The sequence below is a fragment of the Dermacentor variabilis genome, chromosome 11 (genome assembly GCF_050947875.1).
Source record: "Dermacentor variabilis isolate Ectoservices chromosome 11, ASM5094787v1, whole genome shotgun sequence".
Lineage (NCBI taxonomy): Eukaryota > Metazoa > Arthropoda > Arachnida > Ixodida > Ixodidae > Dermacentor > Dermacentor variabilis.
Window position 1 is genome coordinate 98,885,137 of NC_134578.1, and position 20,792 is coordinate 98,905,928.

General features: G+C 47.0%; 1 protein-coding gene across 3 annotated transcripts in view; it reads left to right on the forward strand.

The window, feature by feature from the left end:
• The window catches only part of KrT95D (phosphofurin acidic cluster sorting protein KrT95D), a 69,558-nt gene that overhangs the window by 24,850 nt on the left and 23,916 nt on the right, over positions 1-20,792 (forward strand). For 2 of the 3 annotated variants that reach the window (XM_075674614.1, XM_075674611.1), the window contains exons 8-12: positions 3,888-4,091; positions 10,726-10,749; positions 10,825-10,890; positions 15,799-16,153; positions 19,336-19,516. In XM_075674614.1, the coding sequence (XP_075530729.1) occupies positions 3,888-4,091; positions 10,726-10,749; positions 10,825-10,890; positions 15,799-16,153; positions 19,336-19,516 (830 nt within the window). The remainder of the gene's footprint in view (positions 1-3,887; positions 4,092-10,725; positions 10,750-10,824; positions 10,891-15,798; positions 16,154-19,335; positions 19,517-20,792) is intronic. The other variant, XM_075674613.1, reaches the window with a different exon arrangement.

Genomic DNA, 20,792 nt, shown 5'->3' on the forward strand with positions numbered 1-20,792 from the left:
TATGCGTGCGGGCGGGCGGGCGGCAGTTTGGGTTTTGTTCCACGGACGGTTTAGGCCTCTTGCGCTCGCAAAACTTATGGCTTTCTCGTTAGTAATTGCTCAAAGAGCAACCGCCTGTTTCTCTCTCGTTTAGTGCTCACAGGGGTGCGCATAGGGAGGATGCCGCCGTGCATGCGTTTCCTTTTGTTTCCTTTTCTTCTTTTCTGGAGATGTGCGAAAACTAATTGCCTCGAGTTGGCGATAAGATGAAGATTAGGAGAAGTTTGTGACACATTTTGCTTTTTTGACGGGCGCACAACCATACAGTTTTCTTGAGTGCGCTCGCCTACAAGCAGGAACATTTGCTAGTTGCGAAATATTCTCGGGTGCGCATTTTCTAAGCCTTGAACTACGTGTATAACAATGCACCGAATTTTTTATTCTTATAAGTTTATTTCCTTTTGTTATTGTTTTTTATGAATAAACAGTACATATATACCAACACAAAATATTTTTTGCCCACATTACGGTCACCCTAAAAAAAAATCACGCTATTTTTTTTTGCAATAGGTCTCTTAGAAGATTTGGAATCTGCAATAAAATAAAAAAATCTACCCTGGACGGTCGCATATGGCGAAAAAAATCTATCCTCAAAGGGTTAAGAGAAAATCATATCGGAACGCTGCGGTTACTCTTAGAGCAATTCAAATCGCCTGCCCCCTAGCGGGGTAGTGGTGACGTATACGCTGTCTTCGTCCTTTACAGCCTGCGAGTAAAACGGCGCCCGACAGACTGCAGTGCAGTTTTTTTGTACAAAATGCAAGCGCGTAATTGTGGTGAAACCGAGCCAAAATAGAGGTGTTGGATTCACCGCTGCAGCTGCTTTTGCTTTCACGTAGACGTGGAAATCCCTGCTACTTGCATTTTGTGGTAGTTTCGTGAGCCAGCAAAACCAGCGCAGCACTACGCGATAACAAAGCTACTGAAACACGAAGGCGCAGGTTGTGCCGAGTCAAGCGAAAACAAAACTTTTCGACCACCTGTGTCGTTGTTGAAGGAGAATTCCAACGTGTTCTTTTTTCTATACAGTGAATAGTACTGGGCAGATAGTATTTCCTTCTGCCTTATAATGCTATGCAATTATCTTTTTATTACAGGAAGTTTAGTACAGTGGAATCTCGATAAGAATCTCACGGGGTCACGAACAATATTCTTATTAGCCGAAATTCGTATCATCGAAACAGTTAAAACTAACTAAATTAAAGTCAGAGGTGAACTCACTCAGGCACACGTACATAAAAAGCATTTATTTATTGAAGAAAAAGTCTCCATTGTCCTGCTTGTTTGTCTTTGTCAGGTCAATTAGCAGACTTTGTTCAAATCCATAAAAACGCATACACCTGTCGTCGCTGATTTCATCCGCGGCCATAGCACGCTTCAGAACTTCGAGCGCATGCAGCGTTTCAGCCGCCGGTGGTGGTCCTTCATCGTTGCCCACGTCTAACACAAAAAACGCAGCCCAAAGCACAGCAGCCACTCCTTCCGATGGCACGTGCAAAAGGAGGAAAAGCACAAAAGCAACAAGAGTGCCACCGCTTCAAACTCTTCGCGCCCAGTCGCGGCCTCCGCGCTGTCCGGCGCCGCGTCTGCGCCTCCGCACCAAAAGAGAGAGGGAGAAATCGCGTAACTGCACGCTGTTCTCTTTCACTGCCGTCGGTGGGGCTCATGCTCGCGGTCGCGTCCGTCCGTGCGCTGAAATGGTGCCAACTTGGCCTCTCCGCGCAGCGGTGCAACCTCCTCCCCTCTTTAGCAACCGGCGTGCCGGTGGGGGGCGCAGCTGCGCATAGCAACCATGACGTCACACAATAGCGGTAGAATGAGCGCGCGTGCGTCGGCAGTGGCAGCTGCACCGCTGCTCCTTCGCCAGACGTCTCGTTGTAGTCAAGTGAGTGAGGCGCATAGCTCCGAAGCGGCCCAGTGATTGCGCGCCAAGTGGTTCGGGGAAGCGGCAGCGGATGCCGGATTCCCCCAACACTAAACGCCAGAAGAACAAGGTGCGAATACGCATGCGACGACTGAACATGTCACCAGATGCGAAAGCAAGGGAGACCGAACGGAAACGCCAACAGCGACTGATTAGATCGCCGGGTACCAAAGGCAGGGAAGCAGAACGAAAGCGGCAGCAGTGACAGGCGATATCGCGGAACACCAAAACAAATGAATTGGAGCGCAGACGGCAGCAGCGACTGGCCATTTCACCGAACAGCAAAGCCAGGGAAGCGGAGCGCAGACGGCAGCAGTGTCTGGCTTTCGCCAAGCACATTTAAAATTTCCAAAGTGTCTTCGGTAATTTTCGTATCAACTGATGAGGGTCGAAAATTGATTTGTAACAACCGTTCTGTAGCACGTTGCAAAGTAATGGGGCTCGGCCGGGACCACAGAAAAATTCATACCATCCAGAAATTCGTATTAGCCGTGATCGTATAATCGAGATTCCACTGTACTAGCGACAGAAATAAGATGAGTGCCTTCGTCATCGCGCTAGCACTTGAATGTCTCTGGTTAGTCGCAAATCATGTCCTGCATTTACCTCAGTTTCTCGATTACTAAAACTTTGTATGCCATAATGTCAACACCTTAGGCATCCTCGAGCATTGATCTATCACTTTAGCTTGACTTAATATTTGCCTTTAGTGTCCATTTAATGTTTTGTTTGCTCCTTAATTTTTTTTTAATGTATGTGTGGGTGGTTGAAATAAAGAAATAAATGCCGATTTTAGTTGGTGACTGGCTTGGAGCAAATATGTAACTCGAAACACAACAGTTACGCTTCTGACTTGAAAGCTACTCACTTAATTGGGCTCGGGCTAGCATTGTGTGTATTGTAAGAAATAATACTGATTCTTGGTCAAATTTCCTCACTGTGTAAATTTCTTGTTCGGTTTTTGAAGTGAAAGTACATTTGCTATTTGATTTTACACTCTAAGCCTGTGTGTTTCAAAATTCTTATTCAGTTCAGCTTGAAAGTGTTGGCATTTAAACACCCCCATAAAATTGTCTACTTCAATACGGCCCAATGGTGCCACGACACAGCATATCATGTAATCCGAGCACCTTGCTTGAAACTCCATAGTATCCTAATCTCAACTTCTGCACAACTGAAGGGTGAGACTAGGATACTTCAACTTCGTTGCAACCTCAACTTCGTTGCGATGTCTGTCTATCTAGTGGCTGATCTCAATGCAGAGTTGTGCATTGCAGTGGGGGGCTGTCGCTTTGTTATATTTAAAACTACGTACCGCTTGTGTCACCTTGGCTCGTCCGTTCTGGCGGATTGACGGCCAAGAATGGGCTCGTACCGATATCACGTGCATAGTGAGTGCCGAAGTTGTCAGGGCACATGCTCGTTGGGACATACCTAGCGACCCAAGTTGCCTACTAGGCCACGGAGCTGCGAGTTGTGTATTCGGGCACATACCCAGCGCACCATGTTGTCTGCTTGGCGACAACATGTAGCCCATTGTGCAGTCTGCAGCGCAATCTAGTTGACAGTTTGAGTCACAGGGTGAAAGAGGTCAGATGTGTAGTACCGCAAAGTGGGTAAAGCTCTTAAAGAATGCCAGTCTCATTAAAAGTGTTCTTATTGCTTTTAGCTCGTACATTGTCTCTTTCTTTGTTCTTCTTTCCTTGATTTATATGCTCTATATACTCGTGATATCAACGCGCTACCCCTTCTCATACAATACTCCTAATCGGTGAGGGTTATGTTAATAGAAATAAAATGATTTCACCAGGAATGACCTTTAGCAAGACGGTCAACATTTGCAGCTCGGATTTGCACTCTGTGCCATTTAGCTGAGCAGAGCCACAGCCTGGACTGTTTGCTATCGTGTCTGTTGCCCGTTCAGGCGTTTGGCACGGACCCGGGCCTGGAGCAGGAACTCCTGGAGAAGCCTGGCCTGCAGGAGCTGCTTCTGGATGAACTGGAACTGTCGGAAGACGACAGCGGCGGCGCCGAGGACGACCTCAGCTTGTGCTCATCGACGCCCAAGCCCAGCCTCAGGCCTTTCTTCTCCTCCGCCACGCTGGTGCCGCTCGGCGACGACGCACCGGTGAGTGAGAGGCCTCACTTAGCCCATCGTGAAAACATCTATAGTGCAGTCAAAAGATGAGAGAGGCAAAAAAAAGAAACGATGAGACGAGGCACTTGGCAATTGCCTTGTCTGTCGGGGCACATTTCTAACCCATTAGGGAAAAAAAACCGGTGGCTTTCCGGCAGCACCAGGATTTGAACCTGGTACCTCCCACATACGAGGCGGATGGTATACCATTTCACCACTGTTGCGATGAGGTCATCCCTGTCATTGGTTCATCTTCTATAAGTTATAATGAACGTCAACCAACTATCGTTTATCTCGCTTTACTTCACCCCCTTTAGTCGCGAAATGTGACGCACCGTCAGAAACGCGTGAAAATTGAATTTTATTCCAGGATGGTGCAGGCTCCACTTGAACCTTTATTAGACCTCGACGACCTCACAACGTAGATGGCAGTAGTCATTCTATCATCATCCCTTTTATTGAATTGGATTTCCCATAATTCTTAAGAACATATGTCTGGTTTCTAACCATGCTACAAATGCATATTGCGTCAAAAAGAAATAGAAGCACTGCATACATATATTTAGAATAATACCAGTATAGTTAATAAAAAAATGGTAAAATAGGTACAAGTGGGCTCCCAGCCAGCTGCTTGGCCATTATGGGACTTCAATGTTTAAAGAGGAGTGTTTGTCTCCTACCTGAGGGATTCCCCACCTTAAAGCAGTTTTGGGATGCCGCATGGAAAATAGACACCATAGGAGCGGCCCAAGCCTCCCTTTTTATGTGCTCACGAGGTTTCTGTCGGGATTTTGACAGCACAGACTCCTTTCCCAATCGTATCATCCCTGAAGAATTAGAGGGTTAAAAAAATGAACATGGTAGGACGATCCTTTGTACTTTTTATAGTGAGCCCTTGTAGTTAAATAGTACCTAAATTTCTCTTTAGTGTGCAGTCACTTGTAGCAATATTCAAAAGTTCTACTAATTTTTATTATTTTCTTTAGTAAAAATCGTTTGTGTCTTCAAACGCCATTCAAAAGTTACCAACTGCTAGCATCGTGAGGTGAGAAAAACGTCTCGTTCACAATTTCTGATAGAACGCGGCTCGTCAATCATTCCATCGAACATGGTAGTTCATGCCATTAGGAAAGTGTTTGTGTATGGGAATATTCTACAGGCTACAGTGCAAGCTGCAGTCTCACTGGGAAAGTAAGTGTTCAAGTGGCCAGCAGCTCAGTCGCCGTGGTTTTTGGCTTGCCGCTACTGGACACAGTCGGCAAAAACAAATCATCTACGCCTTCTGACTGATGCGTTTATCTCTTTGCTAATGAGAACTTTTTCATAACTTGCAAGTGCCCTTCCCTGTATGGTATGGCACATTTGCCGAACTAATGGCGGCACCGGTCACCTTCCAAATAAAGGCATAGTGCTAGCTGTACATGCCGGGGCTTGTCTCTTGCACATCGTTTCGTCACGAGAGCCACATCTGCATTCTCCATACATAATACTGCCATAAGTTGTTCGATGGGTCTCGCAGAACAGCTAGCTTTACGAAAAGGGTTACAGCGGAGCCTTGATTACACGTCCCCCAGTCGTGCGACAACCAGCATTTTTTAGTTTGGTCCCAGCAGAGAACCCTCGTAGGAATAATGTATTAGAAATCTTGATTATACGTCAATTTTACGCCAACCCTGTCTCATACAATCTGGTACCCTGTGAGAAAAAAAAAGGCCCTAAGCAGACGCAGGCTGTCACGTGAGCACACAGCAGCCGGCTGGCAATGGGATACATCCGGTGGTTTCTAGCGTTTGCTACCTGTACATTTTCGTCTCTGTTCAATCCATAGACAAGTCGACTGAAGTCACAACTTGTTCTTGGTTAGAATTTGAGTACTGGATAGGGGAAGTGGGTCCAGTGCAGGTTCCCCTCTGAGGCTTCTTTATTGAAAAGTTGATGGTGCCACCGTAGCCTTCACCTGAATGGGTCGCTGCACACCTAAATCAGCTGCACGCTTGTCACATCGTAGAACCTAGCCCAGCTGCATGGAGCTTTGACAGGTGTTTGTCTGCTGCATATAGTTTTAATACTTGGTGGTGGAAATAGTAATTTTATTCCCTACTGACCTGCAGTCAAGAAAATGGAGAAAGAGTGACAGAAATGATTAGAATGCATGAATGATTAGTATTAGACGTGGCCAACCACTTTTGATTGGATCCACTACAAAGCATTGACTCTGAAAGTACGGCTGGCGACAGCTATCAGTATGCATATGCACCGCTACTAGTAGTACGAACCATTCGTCAAGGGCGCCTTGAGAATGAAGCATATTCCAGAGCAGGACACAAGGCGGGTAAAAGTCGGCACAGCATCAGGCTTAGGGGTACGTAGTCCTGGTGGAAGATTATCGGACTTCTCTAAGCTTGGCGGATTTTGTTTATACCAGGCACGCTCGAAATGGAACTAGCAAATCTGGCTGCTCTTCAGCAAGGTCCATTCTAAGCGTCCAGCGGTGCGTACGATCTCGGACCACTTCTGCCGCTTATCGACGCCGACGGTTGCAAACGAGCAAGCCTGGAGAGCTGGGAAATCGCTGGAAAACAGTATAGGCCTAGCACCGCTGGCTGTCGGATTTGAGGCTGACGGCCCTTGCGATTTGTCCACAGCTCGTAATAAAGCACCTATATTCTTCAACTCAGTCAATGTCTGCACATTTATGTCGCTCATAAGTGACATCCCCGATGCTGTTGCTAGTGACGAGCCGGGCGAGCCACTTCTCAGAGAAGATTGCAGCAGTGGCGACACTGACCGGTTGCGAGTCAAAATCACGCCACTATTTTACTATATCGCGCAACATTTTATAACGTGCACACTTTTGAGGTCACTTTATGAGTTATTTCGCATCAGAAACAAATTTTAGCCGATTTTTATGCCGCCGTCAGCAGTGAAAGAGGTCAGCATCACGACCAGGGAGAAAGAAAAAGGACACTGGGACGATTGGAGTGGCGAGGAACTTGCTTGCCGGTCCCATCCCGACGGCAAGGCAAACTCATGACGTCCTCAGTTGTTTACAATTCTTTTTTAATGTTGATGTCGTGAGGTGTTGCAGTTTGTAGTTGGCTGTGTGCACATACTTTAAAATTGATTTTAAATACACTGAAACCTCGTTAAACCTAGTTGACCGGAGCTCGAAAAAAGTATGTACTAAACGGTAGTACTGTTTAACCGAAATAGCACGAGCTCATCCACTTAACCTGTCAAAAACGGAACTCGGAGAGAGTGCGATGAAAAGGGAAAAAAACATGCAATATTTATTTACTTTGCGCGAAAAAAGTGTTATTTTCGCTTGATGTCGCGGTGGCCTACCGCGACAACAGCAACCTCAAACTTACTGAAGCTGCGTGCCAGCTTTTCAGCCAGCCCCCTCTTCTCGACAAACACTCGCATGGCAGATTGCTCGTTGGCATTATGTATTCTCCGTGCACACGTGCAGTAGTGCTGCAGAAGTCCCGGGGCGCCATTTTCATTGCTGGGTGCCGGACTTCGGAATATTTTTCGTTTACAATAGTTACATTATCGCGCCCCTGTTCTCGTCGCGACGATTGCATCCATGAAGCTGACGTAACGTGCAACTTCTGCCACTGTCGGGCCTGAATCGCCCGTGCATCGCTTTCCGTGTCGGCCTCGTCACTGTCGCTAGTCGACACTTCGGCAACAACAGAGGCAACGATGGCGAAAAGTCGAACCTCGCAGCCGACATCTCTTCGCGGTCACAGCAGCGCTGCCGAGCAACTCCTTCGCATTCCAAATGCCACACACCGTAGTCAACAGCAGATCCCTGTCGCGTGCCAGCGCCGACTTCTTCGTGTCATGTTCGATAGCACGGACGATGCCTAATCTTTCTTCTATGCTGAGCACCTGCCGTCTTTTTTATTCGAGCTTCCGCATGACGCAAGTCCTCGCTAGCACGACGCCACAACGTTCTCTGGCGCGGCATCAAAATGATGTTGATGTGGCTTTGTGCGCAAACGCACAGGGTGCGTGGAGGCCGTTGTTCTGATCTCTGAGGCTTGTTGTTCGACCGGGCCGCCCATTAGAGAGGACGCACCACCGCGTTTGTGCAACGAAAAGTGGAAACGCTACGTTTTAACCGATGCGTACGCAGTAAGGTGGTACGGTTTGTGCGGATACAAAACACATTATGTTCAATGGCCGCTAAGTCGGGGATTTGAGTTTACTACTTTTAAAACGAAACTACTGTTTAAGCGGGTACGGTTTAACGAGGTTTTGCTTATGTTCTAAGCTATATTTGCCGTTGATATTTTGCAGACTGTATGTGTGTGCCCACATAGATCAATCTGGCTCATTAACTCGACTTCCAACTTTTGTGTCAGTACTTCTTTAAATTTTCTGCCATTTTATACTCAATTTAATTTTTGCTTTCTCTTTCTTTATTCAATTTTGTATTCAATTCAACATCTACTGTTTGGTATTCACCCACCCCCAGTGGAAGCCAATCTTGAAAGCCTTGCTTTTGCTTGTAGTAAATGACAGAAGCCACCAGGTGACATCTTAGCTGCCATATTTTTAGCATAACTTAAGGTGAGAGATTTGATGAAGGCAAATTTGCATTTCTTTTTTCTCGTAGATATTAGGGTACTAATAGTGCCAAATTTTCCACTTAACAATTTAACAATCGAAAGCTATGTAGAAAGGTATGTTGCGGCAAAACTTTAGCAAGAACAGAGAAACGGTAAGCACCAAATGTATTTTTTAAAGACAAGGTCTTCTTAGCCAACTTCAAATGTATTCTGTGTATCTGGGATCTGGGTATCTTGTAGCCACTTTATAAAAAGAACCATTGATTAGTTGACTTGTAGATGTCGTATGAACATGAGAATGGTATCAAATGATCTCTTATGCCTACAATATGTAGCAATAGTCAGCAACTAAAGATTTAATATAAACAAAAACAAGTGTAACTAGCCTAAAACACAGTGGGATGTGAGTGTGTATCCCTGTGAACCTCTGCTGTGCCGCTGGCAAATGACATCTAATTTAACTGCCGTACCCTCTGCCAGACGACATAGAGTGCCTAAGTTTGATAGGGTGTCCAGTTGTGAACACGTCATCGTGCATGATGGGAGGAAGGGCATTGAGGCACCCTAGCGTTTGATGGGGAGGAGAGCTGTGTCGAAGAAGCTGTGAGTGGCCGGCATTGACGAATCCCTATTATAAATATGATAAAAGCGACGTACAGCATGAAAGACAAGGACTGCTGGAGATGACATACAGTACACTGCGCTGACTTCCAACAATATTTGTTAGAAAACATTGTTGGAAATCGGCGCAGCGTATGTCGTCTGCTGCAGTACTTGTCCTTCGCGCTGCATGCTGTTTTTATCATGGATTACCAACTAGCCCAAGCAACCACCCTAGAAGCCCTATTGCAGTGTGGTATCCGAGAGTGTGTGACGAGAAAGTTGTGCTCCCGCATAGCGCAGATGTTCACCGCATGTGATGCAGTTTCCCTATGCCGGTGCAAAGTGAACGCTCATAGTCTAGCATCTGGCACAGTGAGCGTGACCAGCTACGTTTGGCACACTTCAGCAGCACGGACACTCCGGCACGTTCTATCGCTCGCCGAAGCCGCTAGGCCAGAGTGCATCGTGCGCTAGCTTGGCTGGCTCGCAGCATGCTGGCCTACAGTTCGGTTGCACTGGAGAGAGCGTGCCAACTTTTTGCTTTCTTCAAACGAAGAAGCGCATGCTCGCTGCGCGTTTTCTATAGCAACAGCTGATCACCATGCTGCTAGGGGGCGTTCATTGCACCAGGTTACAGAGGGGGCAAATCTTTGGCAATCCTGGTGTTGCCGGCATGACGTATCCGACTTCGCCAGCCACTGCCTGGCAAGCTGAAAATGACAGACTTTAAGTTGACTGTGAGGGATTTAAAACTGCAACATGCCGCAACGTCGAAAGACAGCTGTTGACACTGAAAATAACAAAGGCAAGCGCACTCAGGCTGCATGCGTTTGTCGGGCCAATGAGATTGCCTGTGCATATACGCACATGCTGGCCGCACCGCGAAGAGGCTCGTAGCTCGCAAGGTCCATCTTGCCCAAATGCGTGATGCTCACCAGGAGCAGCGGGTTGTCGAGCAGCATTTGGGGACCCTAGGAAAAGAGTCACTCAACGCAGATGCATGGCTGCTGAGACTTTTGAACAATACGACGAGCGTCTCCTATATTGAAGGACAGCCAAGGAGACCTGATGGGCATCATAGTAATTGGGTATGAAATATATGATTAAGGTACAAATTAAAGGAATAATAAACATGAAAAAGAGATAGAATAGACACATATAATCAACATTTAATCATCAAATCATTTGAACAACCATGTACCTCGACGTTTTATTCTTTAGCATATACACTTGGTTGACACTTTCTTTTTAGAGTGTTTTTAAGGGAACTTTTACTTTAAGCTTTTTGTTCGACAGCCACATGTTGCTGATAGTACCAGTTACGCAAACTGCTGTCTGCAGTCTGGAATCAGTGTTCTTGCAAGTGTGCTAGACCATTAAAGCGTAGTGGATGTGATAACGGGTGCCTTGAGTCTTTCGTCACCTGGTTTTTCCTTGTGCAGGGTCAGGACTCTGACAGCATACAGGTGAGTGTTGTCCTCGTGGGGGCTACACTCAGTAGGGGGAGGGCTCCCTTTCACTGAGCTTGTCTTGACCGACAGGACACGGACGAGGAGAGCCCGCCCACCCAGGAGGCAGTGCCGCCACCACCCACACCCCGGGAAGATGTGAGAATCGTTCTGTTTTTTCTTTCCACACACACTTCACGGGCTGCAGTAGTAATAAATATGACAGCTATGGGATCCAGACTGGTCTGGTTAGGACTCGCCCTCGCAGCACTGGGGCTGGTGGCACAAACAGCAACGTTGCCATAGAAACTATCTTGGTCGCCTAGTCGGGTGAATGGATGCAAGCGGCATTCACTGCGTTGTCAGGTCCGTGTTTGCACAATGCTTGGAACTGCCACATGCCACTCTGACAGCATGTGTTCGCATAGCTTTTGCTTTCACTCTGTATCCTGAAATCCCTACAATGCAAGCTCGTTTGCGCGGTGCACCAGTGCTGCGAGGCGAACCATGGGCCCTCGGGAAAGGGCATGGCAGAAAGGGTTTTTAGAAAGGATGGCAAGTGTGGCCCACCAAGCTAGCACAGCGTGCACCACATCTGGCCTAAAGAAATAATGTTAGGGCCTCTCCTATTTTGTTTCCTTCCTCCATGAGTAGAACAGAAAGTGAGATGGATGGATGGATGGATGGATGGATGGATTGATGGATTGATGGATTGATGGATGGATGGATGGATGGATGGATGGATGGATGGATGGATGGGTGGGTGGGTGGGTGGGTGGGTGGGTGGGTGGGTGGAGGGAGGGAGGGAGGGAGGGAGGGAGGGAGGGAGGGATGGATGGATGTGGGCAGGCGAGATGGGGCGGGAGATGGGGGGGGGGGTCATTCAATTTTTTGGACTCCCCAGTGGCCACAAGGACATCAGAAAAATCGGGCAGTTCAAAAAAATGAAAGCATATCTTGTACTGCCCCCAAGGGCTCAAATTTCCACAAGCACGTCTGAAACAGCCTTAAAGGACTGCCACTACACTTATTCGGCGTATCGGTGCTCGTACTCTGAATACATAAGTTCTGTATACCACAACAGTGACCTCGCTCCACTGATGATATGCTTCACCGTGTAACGCTACTGCATTGCGGTGAGGCTGACTTTTGGACACTGGCATTGTGCTTCGCTTGACCCTTGCCGGGCTTTCCGCACTTTGAAGTCATCCGCGAGAATTACGAAGGTGGCGCCATTACAGACAGCAGCGAATTCTTTCAGCTAAAAACACGAGAACAAATAGTGGGAAGCTTGATAGCGAATGTTTAGGTTTACGTGCAAGTTAAAGAATCCCAGGTGGTCAAAATTTCCAGAATCCCCCATTACGGCGTGCCTCATAATAAGATCAGGGTTTTGCACTTAAAATTCCGTGATTTTTTTATAGCAGATATCAAAGCAGCTAGGCCTAGCAGTGTTACGGTGGTGGCTATGACTTCTGGCAGATTGGCAAGTGAGAGCACTGGTTCGAGGCTGTGAGATAATCAAAATTCCGGCGGCGATGGCTTCGACTAATATGATTTCGGACCTGCGGTCACATCAAATAATAACGAAAATTGGACGACGAGGGACTTCCAGGTCTGAAATTTCAGACGTCCTTATACATTGGCTTTAGAGGATACGTTGCAGTGCTGTGAAGATGTCTGAATTGTTGGCCATGTCCAAAACATCGATCTGTAGATAGATAGATTCTAATTACACACTTAGTTTCACGCACCATAATTTTTTCTCTGCTTCTAGGTCTCTCAAAGAGACACTTTAAAATATGCTCGTTCGACCAAAGCTGGCGTGTGCCTCATCGGCATGGGATCCTCATTCAGTATTACTTTCTTGTTCTATCAAAGCCACGCACAACCTCCTCACGAAATCCGTTGTTGCCAGGTGCTCCCAAACTGCCAGTGTCACTGCTATTAAAAGTAACAAATATGCCTGTTCCATAAAAGATACTTTTATATTTCAGTCTTCAAAACTGATCTTTCTTACGCCCCTTCATACATCTCTCCCCGCATTCATCATCACCTCAAGGTGCAATTACGAAGTTGTTGCATGAACATATACATAAACTCATTTGTACCCATGACTGCTTCGAACTGGAACCACTTGCCTACACCCATTTCCAGCACTCCTAACCATGCTTCATTGAAAACTGCTATCCCTAACAATGTATACACACAGATTGTATAAGACATGTTTTTTGTGCGTGCATAATTACTACTCTCGGTGATGCCTAAGTGGTCCCAAGAGTGCTTAAATAAATAATAGATAGATAGCTTGCCTATCTCTCTATTGATCCATTTGTCTGCCTGTCTATACTGTATCTCCTTGTGCACGGCCTCCCCCCCCCCCCATGTTGTGCCCACTCCCCCACTTTGGAGTGTGAAAAAGTGGGGAAAAATTTCGCTAAGCATCATTCGCACACTCCCATGATTATTAATTTTTGCAAGCTGCTATTTAAATGTTCTCTGCTTCAACGATATTGGCTCTTCCCTGGTGCTTTTCGCTGCATCATGCTTTCGGCTGGTTTTAACTTGCATGTGGCTCTTGAAGGTGCCCCTTGAAGGTGCATTTTTCAAAAATGTCATCAAGAGCTTCAAAGGGATGGGAATCTTAAACAGTATGGACTGGGCACAGAATGACCAGCTTTGGAAGAGTACGAATAAGGCAAGCTCATCAATTGAAGAGGGCATCAGAAGAGACGAGGACTGAGTGAATGAAGGTGTTTGTTGTTGGGTGTCAGTGGTTGCTTTGTTCTGCATCGCAGTCTCGGTGCAATTCAACGCTTCAGTGAAAGGTGTGCGCCGCACCCCACAAAGAATGCGCATAAAAAGGTGTGGGCCTTTCATGAGTAACTCTTATAAGTGTACATACTACAGTCGCCGACCGTTTATTCGGACCTCATGGGGACTGCGGAAATGTCCGAATAAACGGGTGTCCGAAAAAGCAGATTAAGAAAAAAAATCCTTTATTTCCACGCAGTTGTTCGGGCTCGGCAGTAGGCTTGAAGAAATCGTGAATGCGCCGTTGCACGCTGTTCCATTTACGCACAATCAGATAAGCCTAAATCTTGGAGAGGATCGTACGGTCACTATAGGCGGCTGAAAGCACAGTCACTGCTTGTACACACTCCGCATGCGACGGCAGCGTAGCACATGGTGCGTCATCTTCCGACTCGGAGTCATTGTCTGGCAGTGCAGCAGAAACCTGACGGATGATCTCGCCATTGTCGAGTTCTGCGCATGTCAGTACAGCAGTGTCAGCACCTGTGAAACTGTCAAATGAGACGTTGTCCGGAATGGCAATGCAACCGCTGCGCAGGTCTCGGCAGAACAATTTCGGCGTCAGTAGGGAGCACATCGGAAAGTGACAAATCCTAGGCCTCCTGGCACCCGCTTGCCAGCATTCCACAGCGCAGTCTGTGCAGGCACTGTCGGCGCCATTAGACACTTGACGCAATGTTTCTGTATGCCGCGTTGGATCACCGCAACCTCGACACAGCACACAAAGCAAACACCACCACGCCGACACCAGTCGCACAAACGAAAAATGTGGCCTACTCGCGGTGTCGTGCACGAAGAAACAAATCAGCTGCTGGATTGTCTTGACATGGCTAACTAAGCTGAGACCGGAACTGCTGTGGCCACGAACCAGGCAGAAACTATGATGATGAGCGGGGATTTGCAGTAGCACCACTTCGTGGCGCAGCAAGGAAGCTTCGTTCAAAACAAAAATGGCATTCAGCAAGTCGAACCGTGCACCAGTCAGAGTCGGTGCATGGTGCTCTCGATCGAGTTGGCTCAAGGAGTGTCCGAAAAATCAGGTGAGAGTATGCAAGGTGTCCGAACTTTCAGCAGTTGTTATACATTATGGTCTATGGGGAGAATGGCAGTGCCGCGAGGCAGACCGAATAATCGAGCATGTCCAAATTTTTGGAGTCCGAAAAATCAGTCGGCGACTGTATATTTACTCGTCAGTATATAGTGGAACCTTGTTGATGTGATTCTGCATAACAAATTTTTCTGGATAATATGTTTCTTCTGCTCTTCCCAGCCAACATGCCGCAAGAGCAATTTTTTTCATACGGTTATTGCGATCGCATTTTCAACTGAAATTTGATAACATGACTGCAGAAGTGGGCTTTTACTGGTATTTCTAAAACTCTTAGCTTCATATTCCAGTGTACAAGCTTAAATAACATTCCGACAACCCACAAACAATGTGCTAAGCCCTAGACACACTGGAGAAACAACGCACGTGGCATGCCACGGGTGGTAAAACGGTGCTGAGGCTGTGCGGCCACAACGACTGGCGATGCGCCGTTGCCGAGTCCAGTGAGGGAATGGCAGCTTCTTTTTTTAACTTCCAGAAGAACATTCTTACGGGCATCAACAAGAAGAAAGTTCAGCACAAACTGACAAGGTATTTCAACGTTGCTAAGCAAAATTTTGTTGACTGCGATTTGGTTGGCATTGAGTGACGCTGCTCTGCATGGCGTGTTACGCGGAGCAGTATCACTCAACTCCCCACAAATCTTTGCTATTGAGTTTGTCGCCGATTAGGCCTATTTTCATACTTTTTTTTAGCTTGCTTTGGATAATACAATTTTTTGATGATACGTTTCATTTTCCGGTTCTTGTGAAGATCGTATCAGCGAGGCTCCACTGTATAGGCTGCTTGTGTGTGTATTGTGTATGTGCCCTTACTCCCGTCCTCTTCTTTATTCCGTGCCATTTGCATATTGCTTGCTTAGTCATCTGTGTGGAGTTTGATGCAGACTTTCAGTACTGGTGTTGTTAAAGAAGTGTTCAAGGGAGGACGAGCAAAATGAGAACAAGGTAAAAGTGAAAAGCCAACGCTTCAACACGTGGACTTGTCTTCTTGAAGTCTACTTGCCGAAACATTGGCTCCCGCTTTTACCTCGTTCTCGTTTTGCTCATCGTTTTAAATTTCCACCTTCCCCGTGTTTTCCCTGTTCAAGGGAGAGGCGCCTTTTGTGCTTATGGTGCCTGGGGTTGCTTGTGTGCGTCAATCAGGCGGCTGGGATGCAGCGGGTCCTGGAACAGTTGTCGCGCCTCCTGCCACCCGAAGAGTCGGCGCTGCCCGAGAAACTCATACTGGCCGAAGCGCCACTGCCCCGGCCGCTGCCCTCACTGCCTGTGCTGATCCTGGGCAGTGCCGACCTGCGCGCCGCCTTCGGTGCCCTCGTCGGGCGGCTGCAGAAGTTCTGCCACTGCAATGCGAGGCCCCCGGGCACGGTGCGCGTGGGAGTCCTCGGTTCGGAGGCCTTCCTGTCGGCACTGGTGCGCCTCTACGTTGAGCAGCTATCGGCTAAGCCGCCCGAGTGGCAGGCCTACCTGCGGTTCTTCCCCATGCCGGCAACCTCCTCTGGTCAGTGCTGCCGTCGCTCCTCACAGGTCACATTGTCTTTTTCCTGTTATGTTAGCGCTGTCACATCAATGTTGGTCAACATTTATTTATTTATTTAAGCCAATGTCTGATTTTCAGACTCCCAAGGGTCCACGAAAACATCTGAAAAAATCGGGCAGTTCGAAAAAACGAATGCATACAGAAAATGCACCATTCCTTATGTATTTCTTGGATGGAGAGGGTCAAGCACAGAATATTAGACTTGCTCAACTATGCCAATGCATTAGGTGTCTCTGAAAAAAGCAGTTCATGAACATCTTTAAAAGCCTGACAGTAGGTGCCGTTAATGTAGCTGAAGCTATCTTCAGCTGGCTCAGCACTGCCTGTTACTGCCTTAGCGGGGCGAATAAATCATTGATCCTCTTTGCATGGTGTTCTGCCTGCACATGATGATGTTTGCTTCAATTTCAGCCAGGGTCATATCATCGCTGTACACTGATAGCAGTGTCATCAATGCTCGCTTGTCAACTCTGAGCTTGTCGGCTGAACAAACGTTGGCTCTTCAATGTCAGAGTCGTCCGAATCCACCACTCTTTGACAGACCATTTTATCATTGATTTTAAGTTTGCACAGAGATCAAGGTCTGTGTCCGCATCGGTCAACCCTTCAAAAGTTGTGCCGGTTGGAATCGAAATGCCAGCGGCATGCAGGTCGTTGAAGACAAAGCCCATGAAAGGAAATTGATCACACACGTCATTCTTTCCGGGCGCGACAACCGTCTCAGTGTTAAGTGTGAAGACCGCGTGGCAAATGCAGTTGCAAAGCATCTCTTGTTTAACTGCCTTCCAAGAGTTTGCAAGCGTGCCGACAGCAGACGTAAGGTGAACAGTGTAACTTTAACTGCTGTCTGAGCACAGCACCGTACAGCTGAGCATGCATGACCTGTACAGAAGCTTCAGGTTGCGGATCACGCCTTGGTCCATCGGCTGCAGGATTGCTGTGGTGTTTGTTCAGCAGCAGAAATTCCATCTGTAGAGCTTTTAGGTGTTTGATGTGGCCATGCACAGTACGGTTGACTACAAACATCAGAACTTTTCGATTCTGCTGTTCGAATCTTCTGCCCAGCATGCAAATGTACACTTCGAATAACTGCTGTGTTATCCAGGCCTTTTTGTTGGCCTCTTACTGAACAGGTAGGGCAGCCACCTTAAAGGATCCCTGAAACAGTCGGACAAATTTTGTAATGCGTAGATTACAGCTACAGTAAATCATTTGCACCACAATTGGTGTGAAGTGTCTCATATTAAGAGAGCTGCGAACGGTTATAAGTTACCCTCCTCCATAGCAGTGCATTTCCACTTAACTCGTTTGCCAAGTGACTAGGGCTAAGGTCCGCATTTACTGGCTCTGCATCATGGTGGGGCGTCATGTCGTCTACTTCCAGTCAGTTCTCCTGGAGCCAATGTGTGAAGCCTGTCCAGCCTCTCCACCAGCTGACTGTCAGTCGATTCCAAGCGAGAGCTATCGAAGCAGCGTGCCTTCCAAGCACTCGGTCACAGCACCGAGCATGCCCTGTATTCCGGCAACCACAGACGAGCTGGGCGTTCCGACGGATGGGTGGAGGCATATACTAAAGCCTCTCCATACTACTGTTGCTGTGACGAAGAAGCTTTGGCGTAGACGTATGTGAGCAGCCTGATCGGTCTACACAGTCCAGCCACCTGGTGGTGCAAAGTTTAACCAGTGAAACAAAGAGCTAATATTGCTCTAACCAAGCGTAAAACATTTTAAGCCTTCAAAAATATGTGTTCGTGGTTACGCTCCTTCCCAAAATTTGCACCAGCAGCAAAGTAGAGTACACTTCGTTACTGCTATGTTAGTTGTGTGTTTGGTTGAGCTCTGCTCCACCAGGGGGTTGGAATGTGCAGACCATTCACGTTTGCGCCTCTGCTCATCCCACGAAACACCCGAACCCAGTCTGCTTGCTCTTGAGCTTAACTGAATACAGGACACGCGAAACACTATTGTAGTAGTAACCCTCCATCGTAAAGTCACGAGCACAAATGTGCAAACCCTGGCGCCGATTGGATACCGACACTCCAATGGACTGCAGCCACTCCACTTGTCTGCTGCCTTGCAGTGGGACACGATGTCACAGCTTGACATATTGCCACTTGCTGTGTTTGCAGCCCACAATGTAACAAGGGTGAACCATGGTGCTTGTGAAATGAGATGAAGACCAACATTGACCACAGAGCTCTCGTCAACACGGAGCACGTTATAACAAAAGCAGATGGCATTTGCTGTGTGCCGGAAGTCTTTAATAAGTTGTCGTACATTCTTCCTTTTATTTTCTTTTTTATAGAACAAATTAACTAACGTTCCAACTATTAAGGACAACATTTGTATGCCATAAAGTTGGAAAAATTATCAATGACGTGCCTTGGGTAGCCAATTAGATAGCTCATTGCGATTCTTGAATTCATTAAGCCACTCATCACTGAACATGAAGTCCTCAACATTCATTTGAAGTGCGAAAGCCTCTGCCTTTTGTTTCAATATGTAACCAGAGACCGGGATTCACTTTATGATCACGATATTTAGCCACACAAGTAACACTTCCTCAAACTCTGGGTAAACACCCTGACTTGCATTCCCCCCCCCCCCTTTTTTTTTTTTTTTTTGAGCCCCAGTTGACTTTCCAGCCACTTCCACGATCTTCAACTTGTTTTTCATGAAGTCCGAAACCATTCGCTTTGAAATTCCAAACTCTTTGCCCATGTTGGCTTGTGACCGGCTGCTTTCAACTTGCTTGATGTAGCAGCTTTCTTTTTCATTGTCAGCCTGCGATAGGGCTTTGTGCGCTTCGAAGCCTGCCTAGTTACGTCTGGTGCCAACGTCACATGTACGGCCAAACTAGGTGCTTTAAGTGTAGCATGAAATAAAGTGAGAGAATTTCGTTTTGACCATTTGTTTGTCTGTTCCTTCACTTGTCGTCGCCCTGTCTGCTGCGATGCAGTTCGGCTGGCCGTGCAAGCCTGTTCGCCGGTAACGCCCCCAGTGAGGCAGCACAGGCCATGCAGATGTTGACCGAATTTCCATGCTCGACTAATGCCGATGCATGCGGAACCAGCACGCAACTCTAGCTTGCTCCTTATAGCTGTAACGTGGTCCATTCGAACACGACACTGATTGGCTTGCAGGTACGGCAAGTGGGCCCTTGCTACGGCACCTGTGTGCCGTGGACAACTGCTATGCCTCCCAGTTCTCGGAAGGCTGGCTGGACGAGGCTGAGCAACGAGCAGCTGACTACCTGTCCTCGGCACACGCAACACTCCAGCTGCCCATAGCCGAAGCCATGATCAACCACCGGCCACAGAACAGGTGCGTACCTGCCAGCTCTCTTGAATTTTGCATAGAGTTTATGAATTTGGACTTGTTATACCATTTCATGGATGTTGCATCGAGTTTTACGGAAAAGGAATTTGTTTGCAAAGACATTTCGCTGGTCAGTTTCTGAACCTTTCGTTGGAAGTCCTCTAATAGTTAAAGAATGCCTGATAAGTGGAAGGAGCATTCATAAAGTTCATCCTATTGGTACCACAGATTTGGAGCACATGTACACGATAGGCGTCAAAATTGGCGCACGTCTATAAAGGTTTAGCAGAATATAAAAATTCTATTCATGTACTGCTGAACGCTGCTAGGGCATCGAAACAAAAATAGACAGTGTTCATTAGAAGAATTGGTTGAAACACTGGCAGCAATCCACTTTCTGCATTTCCGGGGACGCATGTCCAAAGAGATTCGTGCCAAGCTGGTGGTGGCGTACAGTGACTGTCACCATATATACCGCCACCAGCTTGGCACAAGTCCACAAGCAAGTCTCTTAAGCCGAGTTCTTGATGCAGGTGAAACTGGCAACAGCAAAGTTGAAAAATTGCTAATCTAAAAACGGAAGTGCTGCTTGTCCCTGTCTGCATTTAAGAGTTTGTCGCTGCTCGTGTGGTTCATCTAAATGTAAATGATCGGTAAAAGAACATGTATGTATCTCACTAAAATCGTGTAGTTGGGGCAAGCGTTCAAAAAAATTGCATGCTATCTCCTCCCTCCGTTTCGTTGTCATGGCCATGTGACTTTTATGAATTTTAACCTTCACAGGTTGACTGGTAGGTCAACATATTTTCTTTGCTGAAAGAGATGGGACTTTAAAAGCAGAGCCATTTGCTTGCATGCATTTGCCCACACAACTTCTCTGCTGCATGTTGATGTCTGTAGTGTAAAGAAATCTCTAAAGAAAGGAAGGTGGGAAAGGTTATAAAAAATGTAGAGGATTGATGCCTTCATTTTTACTGCAGCAGACCTATAATAAGGGAACCATTACGTACACTGAACCTCCTGTGAATAGGTAGCTGAAGCACTTTTCAAAATAAATTAACTTTCAGCGAATTCTTAGTTTTTCACTCCCTGAATACGAAAATCATAGTTTAACAGGCCAAAAGTCACCGCTACTCGTTTTATTTATCAAAAACAAGCCGCAGCTTCTTTGGGAAATGCTGCACTTCGGTTGACGGGCTCTGATGGTGAAGACAATCGTGATGTCATCTTAAGTGTCGGTGGGATGCGTAATTCGAATAGAGCGCTCACGTGACCCCTGTAT